This window comes from Crocodylus porosus, unplaced genomic scaffold (genome assembly GCF_001723895.1).
Source record: "Crocodylus porosus isolate Cpor-Errol unplaced genomic scaffold, CroPor_comp1, whole genome shotgun sequence".
In the NCBI taxonomy this organism is placed as follows: Eukaryota; Metazoa; Chordata; order Crocodylia; family Crocodylidae; genus Crocodylus; species Crocodylus porosus.
In genome coordinates this window covers 16105532-16112816 of record NW_017728921.1, presented here as the reverse complement: position 1 = coordinate 16112816, position 7285 = coordinate 16105532, and the positions used below count along the sequence as shown (strand labels likewise).

Sequence of the window (7285 nt, the reverse complement as noted above, 5' to 3'; positions counted from 1 at the left end):
CCGCGCTGCTGGTGCCGTCAGTGGGGCGCGAGCTGCCCTCAGCCCTTCGCCCGCGGCGGGCCAGACGCCTGAAGGCAGGATCTGGGCCGCGGCTGTTACAGGCGGCGGCGCCCGTTTGAGCGCTTTCCTCAAGCCCTTGCCACGCTGGCCGGCCGCCTGCAAGCCGCCCCCTCGGCTTCACGGCCCCCCAGGGAAGGAGGCTTCCGGCACGGCCCCTGGGGGGCTCGAGGAGCCGATCCCTCGTTGCCGTGGTCCTGCTGGGCGAGCCGGGCTCATCCAGCCTGCGCGTACCTTCCTGGAGGCCACCCCTTGCTCCTGCCCGCATCCCCCTTTGTGCCACCCGTAGTCACCCCCTCCCCTCTTCGCTTAGGTGTAAGCTGCGGGGTCTCGCGTCCGGGCAGAGGGGCAGCGCGGGTGAAGGCCTGTGGGATCGGGGCCTGGGTCACTGCTGAGCCAGGCTGTGCCCGTTTCGTCCCTTCACCTCCCGCCCGTGCGGGCTAGGGCTTTTGGGTGAGCAGGGACCCCCCAGAAGTGAAGGTGATATGCCGAGCTGGACGGAGAAGCAACCAGCCCCTTGTCTCCACATCGCGCTGCAAAGGCCTTTCTGTTCAGCTTCTCCCAAAGTCTGTTTCTCCTTGAGTTTCATTAGCTGTTTATTCCTCCTTCCTGCCACTGAGGAGGATGTTAGCTAGAACTGGACAAGAGCATCGTATCTTATTGGACCTCTTCCCCACTCGGGTTAATGTGTTGCCTTCTGCTTGGAGTATGCCGAATGTGTTTCTGAGTGTGCCGGTGGTGCCCCTTGATGGGCACACTGCATAACTTCAGCAAGTCCAGGGAATTAGCTTGGGCTTCTGGCTCTTGCGCTAAGCTTCAGACCGTATCTCGACAGACTGGGATAGTATCTCTCAGCAGAGTTAGATCATAGTCCATTTTGTAGTGTAGACAGGACCTCACCCCTATACCAAGCCAAATTCATGAAGGAGTGGGATTAATAATGCTGTACATCTGTATGCAACATACTATTTATTACTCTTGGGTCATCTTCAGCTACATGCAATATATCGAGGTTTCCTTCATAAAGTAAAAATTGTGCTTTCCTGTCTCATGTCCCCACCCCAGGACAGTGGGAGATGTCCTGGGCTTTATCAACAGCCCCTAAGAGTGAACAATGAGTTTAACTACAAATTGTTTCAAGAAATGTACGTGAGTAATAAAGCTTTTTGGTCTGCCTCCACTGGCTGCTGCTAGAGAGTAACGCTTCTGTGATCTATTATTATTCATATTTTGTTTTATGTGAAACACATTTAGAATGTAAATACTAAATACGCTTAACAGATGCAAAAGGCAGAAATAAAATTTCGACAATACGTGCATCCTGTTTTTCACTCCCAAATCCTCTAGCACCACAAGGGATGAGAATTATTCAGACAGGAGAAACAAAGGCAGAGGTGAAATAATCTGGCACAATACTATCAGAGTCAAGAGTCAAAGTCAGGGCTCCTGACATCACACACAGACCATGGCATCGCAGATACATCTAAAACTTATAACCTTTTAACTGGAAAGATGAGTGCCCTGATATGGAGAACAAGTCTGTCATTTTTGCTTCTAAATTGTAGCTTGCCTTTCTCACGAGGGGCTGGATTTCATCCCTGCATCAGAACATCCCTAAGTGAGTAACTAGAGGAGATGCTGGATGGAGGGATGGAAGGAGCCAATTTTCAAAGGGTTTAGAGTTTCAGCAGCAGGGTCAAGGCTTCTCTTACTATTCTGGCTCTGGCCATGGTGTAGAAAAATGAGTTTCCCCTATGTGCAGAGACATTCCTATTTTCTTTTCTGGATTATGTTAGTGGATTGCAGGTAGCACTTATGGAGGCAGTAAAGAGGAAACTGGTGCTTGGCCCTTACCTAGAGATCCACGAGCTTGGCTCACAGGGAGTCCTCCTGACTCTGGATGAATATCTTTCCTTTCATTGGCTGCTCTCCCGATTCTCTGTGCACTGCTTGTCCAGCCCACACCTCCCTCTGAAGGAGTTTTCTAAGCCTCTGACAAGATCTTTCCATGTGCAGGGACGGAAATCTCTTGAAGGGGTGCAGAACAGTGGTAATGCAGATGTCCCCCTTTAAAAAATAAGACCTTTCTTGCATGTTTGAGACATACAGTGATTATATCCAATGTGTTTCTGGTTCAGAGGGGCTCACATTCCTGCACAGATGCAAGAGTAAATTATACTGCATCTTTCATAGTATTTTCTAACTAATGCTGGAATCCGCACCAGTGTGACAGTGAGTTACTCTTTACCAGTAAGATGATGCCTTTTGAGCTGACAAGGCCTCATTACAGCTATCAGGGTGCTCCAGTATTGCTACAACAGGACTATGGATGTGTAGGGAGCAGGCAGGCCTCAAAGGGAAATTGACTCCTCCACTGATCAGACTAACAGATGGGGTTCAGCAAATTATCTGGGCGATGCATGCAATTCAGCTGTTTGGCCTGATGAGTTTAATCAAGCTGGTGGCAGCTCAGGTCAGTGGCTTGGAGCTACCTGGGTACTAATGGCTTGGTGCCAATGCAAAGGGTCTGCTCAGCATTTCCCATGAGGCCTGCTTGTTGTCAAATGGCCAGGAGGCTTGAGAGAGTGCTGCTCCCACTGCTTGCTGCCAACTGGTTGGCTGAGTCCTCGCAGCCCCTTCTGATCCAGAATCACTGACGTCAGCAATACGGCAACCTCCGCACCTGGCCCCCTGGCTTTGCTACTGTCTTGACATGTTCCTGTCCTAACAAGTTACTGGGTTGCCAGTGTTATCCTGGGCCTCCCACCCAACTCTCTCCTGTGAGTTCCTGAAGGAGTTGGGGTTGTTCATGAGTTCAAGTACTGCAGCAACCTGGTGTTCGTCTCTGCCAAGAGAAATTAGATGAGATTTATCTCCCATTTCCTCTTCTCCAAGCTCCAAGAGACCATCTGGCTACTGAGGTGCAACGATGTGCATATTAATCTGAGCTTGAAGAAGACACAGCCATCTAGATTCACTGCTGGATTCTTCCTGGGCTCTGCACACAAGCTCTGAGTACAGAGGAGCCATGAATCATAACCACAGCCTCCTTTGTTTAACTGATCTATCTTCCTCTGTACAAGCCTAATGGACTTCTCACTCGGGATCATTGTTACCATCCTGTCTTTCTCGTTCTGCTGAATCAGAGGGGGGGCCTGCCTAGATCCCACATAGATGGGAGAGGGGCCCTAGTATGGCAAAGGCCATGGGAAAGGGGTCTGAGTTTGGAGAAAACCAAGAGCCACTGCAGTGTAATATCTACAGTCACTAAACTGTTCAGCTGAGGGCAATATTTTTGTGCTGTGCCTGGCATCATCAGTACTGTCATGTAGTGCACTGTACATGTATTATATGTGCAAGCTCCATGGGGCAAGGACCATGCCTTGTAATTGCCTGTGAACTGCCATGCAACACCTATGGTGGTATACACATAAAAAGGACTTCTGTAGGGTAAGGCATGCTTGGGTGTCTCCATTTCCACTCTGACATATTCACTTTAGGGGGCTTAAATTAACCAGGGCTCTTTGCAGACAATTTGATGCCATTCACCTTCAATGAAAAAGATTCAAAGATATCAGAAGTGGTAAAAAAGGGGGAGCAGTTTGCTGCACTGTCACCCATCAGCATGACTCAGTTACCATGCAACCCTGTAAAGAGAGTGAGTTGTCTGTCCCTCTCTATTTAGGGAGGCAGCAGGGGAGGGGGGTATAAGCATCTAGGAAAACCTGGGTTTGAGCCTGTTGCAGGAAGGCACATGCAAAATAAATGGTGTTGGCTCAGCATGGTCCTTAGCAGGATGGAAAGCATGTGCACACATGCTGGACTGGAGGATTTCCCTCCTGCCAGATCATGACAGACTTCTCCTGCTCTCCTTCCTCAGCCATTGTATGAACTCTTCCGGATAATCCCCATTTGGCTAAAACTTGAGCATGATTCACAGGATTCCAGCCTCTGACTGGATATTTTCCAGGAACGTTTCATCTTTTACCATGTCACATACTGCATCAATGACAACAATGTAGCAGTTACTCTGCTCTGCCGTGAGTCCCAAATTCCAGCCTCATCACATGGGTCTTTGTAATGACTATTGGCCTGGCTTCTACTGTGTCAACAGGTCCTTAACATCAGACAGTATGTGAAGGCAGGCTGTTTCATCCTGTAATGCCATGTGCTTCATTTGGCTGCATAGTCAGGACTGATCGAGGAAAAGCCTCACCCCCCACAGTGAGTACACTTTTCAAATGCCAGTCTCCATCTCCCACCCCTTTCCTCCCTTTGCAGGTCTGAGTGAAGGTCTGCTTAGATGGGGCTTAGTAGGAATATGCATAGACAGCTAAAAGCTGTTGAAGGTGACAGACTGGTGTGGCTGCTTCAGAGGATGATGCCTTGAGGGAGGGTGCTCTCAACCCTCTCTGTAATGTGGATACTGAAGAAGAGAAGGTAGAAGCAGAGAGGATACAGGGCAGGAACCTGTTCTCACGAAGTGGGAGTGGATGCCTCTTCCCTCCTCTGGAGGGGGGCCACGTCACTGAAGATGGTGTCAGTCCAAGCAGAATCGGCCCATTACATTTCAGGCAGAAGTTATGTGATACAATTGGTGATGACAGAAAAGTAGAAGCAGGGAAATGATGGCTATTTCATCAAATTAAAATTGATCATCCTGTCTGGAGTAAGAAGCCTTTTCCAGGTCTTGTCGCCTGATAGTGTGACTTTCACAGCTTTCCTCTCTGCTGCTGGTTTCAAACTCTGCATTGGGCTCTGTGCCCCAGGTGGCAATCTGTTTCCTGGGCAGATGTGGGGTGAGCAGCTCAGGACCTCAGGACAGATGTGCTTCTGTCCTATGTGCTTCTCTGCATTACCCTATTTCTTGTTCTCTCAGCAGTACCCCATGGATTGATCTTTCCAAGATTGTTCTCCAGTGTGTGAAGATGGGAATGATGCCTCAGGTAAGCTGGATCTCTGTACAGCTACACCAACAGCACTGCTTTGGAGCTGGCTGGTGCCTCAAAGGAGGGGGTGGCTTTCCCCACAGTGCACAAACCACTGTTTAGCTTGTGGCTTGCTGCATGGGAAAGGTTTTTTTTCCCCCCCCCCTGTTTTTTTGCACCGGTTCTGGAAGCACTGCAATACCAGGTCAATGCATGGAGTGGATGGAGCAAGCTCCAGTTCCACCACCCAACACCAAAGAGAATCTGCTCAATATAGACCTCCGATGGAGGACATATCAGAGACAATCACCTGCCCTGGGAAAACCACCTGGGTGATCATGATGTTGCCCCTGCCAGGTAAGTATGGGAAAGGTAAGCTGCAAACTCAGGTGGGCCACAACTGCCCTGTGTTGTCTAATCAGCTCCTTCTCTAGTGCCAGGAGCGGAGTGCGCCCAAACACTGCACAGCTCCACTGACAAATGCTGCCTGCAAGATAAGCCAGCAAAGGAAAACACATTCATCTTCAAGTCTTTTGGCTTGCAATGGAGTTTCATCTTCCGGCACTTTCCTGGCACAAGCTCAGCACACACCACAATTCCCCTTGGGAGCCAGACGCCTGGGAGCCAGTTCTTATTTCTGGCAAGATGCTTTAGCCTGGACTTGTGCTGAGAGAGAAGTTTGTAAGAGGTGGTGTTTAGTACACGCTGGTCTCACTTCTATCAGAAGAGTCCTTCAGCTGGGCTGAACCCCTGTGTCAACAAGGCACGCACAGGCATCTGGGGAAACCATTGTATTTTACACCTGGGAAGCCTATTACGTGAAATCCGTGGTCAGTGGCCCCACTGTTACCTTGTGGCCCTGCAGTCTCCCCAACCGGACATCACCAGCACAGTCATTGCTGAGATGCTTTCAAAGCACAGTTTGGACAAGACCTAAAGACCTGATCTGCGAGAGGGAACCGAAGAGGAAAAGTAGGGAGTGTATGACAAGGTGCACGCTTCAGAGCCTCAGCTCCAGCCTACGGCTCAAGCCTCCAGTAAGAAGACTGCTAGTGCAGTCTTGTAGCACTTTCAACCTGCCAGTTTTCCACAAAAGAAACCTGTGTTGGTGAAACGCCCCCACCCTGCCCTGCCCTGCCCCCTCCCCGCTCTCCGATCCCCTCCGAAGGCAGAGCTTAGAAAGGAATGTCTCCTGGGATAGGATTCCTTCTTGCCTCCGGGGAGCTACCTTAATAAAATCCAGGTCAGGGTGAAAGGGGAGGGGGCGTAGCAGGCTCTGGTAGGCTGTCTTTATGAACACCAGTCACGGTCTGCTAGAAAAGTCCCTGGCTCTCCTCTCACCATACCTCATGTCCCAGAGGTGAGGTAGGGGATTTAGCAGGGCAGGGGACTGGGGCGGTCTTCCTTTGGATTGATAATCTGCACTGCAGCTCATCCTTCCTCTGGAATCTCCTCCAAATCCTCCTCGGCAAAGTTGGCACGGTTCTCCCTGCAGCCGTGTGGTTGCCTAAGCTCCTTTCCCTTCTGCAGTGCAAGGTCTTCCTCACTTCCCCCCCCAGGACCTGTGTTGGTCTTTCATCACTGGAAGGTATAAAGGCCTTGTGATGTACAGGCCAGCCCTGAAATTCAAGGTCATTAGGAGAAACTTCTGAAGTGCCCTGGCCTAGCGCCAGGCATCCAAGCCCCGTTCTCATCGGGAAGTTACTACACTGATTGATGCCAGGTGGGTAGAAACAGGCAAACTCACCAAAGCTTCTTATGTCATTTCAGTGGTGGGTTGTGTTTTGGTTTAAATGAAGCCACATGAAAGCAGCAGAAACATGAGCCAGTGGGACAAGCAGAAACAGCAGGGAGGGGAGATAAGACGAGGGACTAATTCAGAAAAACAGGGAGATAATGCACATAGGTTGTGGGGAACTGAGAGCAACCCAGGCAAGGAGAGTGAGGAAGCATAGGGGGCATTACACTTTTATGGCTCCCATGCTGTCCTCTGTATGCCCATCATGCTGATTTAATTAGCTAGCACAACAGTTCTGCAATGTTGTGCAATGTGCAACTCAAACCTTCCACAAAAATCTTAATGGGAAGAAATAAGCGTTGCAACATCTCCACCAGCATAACCACCTCAGGACCAAGGTCACCAAAAATGAGATGTCACAGCAATAAATTCACCACCCAAGGGATCCAGGGGCTCCCTGACCACCTAGTCTACTTCTCAGCCTGTTGGTAAGCTGAACCCCACAGGATAAGCCAACAGTGTGCCCTAGTTGCAAAGAAGGCTAACAGCATGCTGGGCTGCA

The 7285-nt window shown here is 50.1% G+C and overlaps 1 protein-coding gene across 1 annotated transcript in view; it reads right to left on the bottom strand.

Annotated features, from left to right (window-relative positions):
• MMP11 (matrix metallopeptidase 11) overlaps positions 1-6336 on the bottom strand; it is a 30771-nt gene extending 24435 nt beyond the window's left edge. The window contains exons 1-2 of the mRNA XM_019539399.1: positions 6332-6336; positions 568-625 (exon numbers count right to left, since the gene is read on the bottom strand). Coding sequence (XP_019394944.1) covers positions 568-625; positions 6332-6336 — 63 coding nt within the window. The remainder of the gene's footprint in view (positions 1-567; positions 626-6331) is intronic.
• Between the last annotated feature and the right edge of the window lie 949 nt (positions 6337-7285).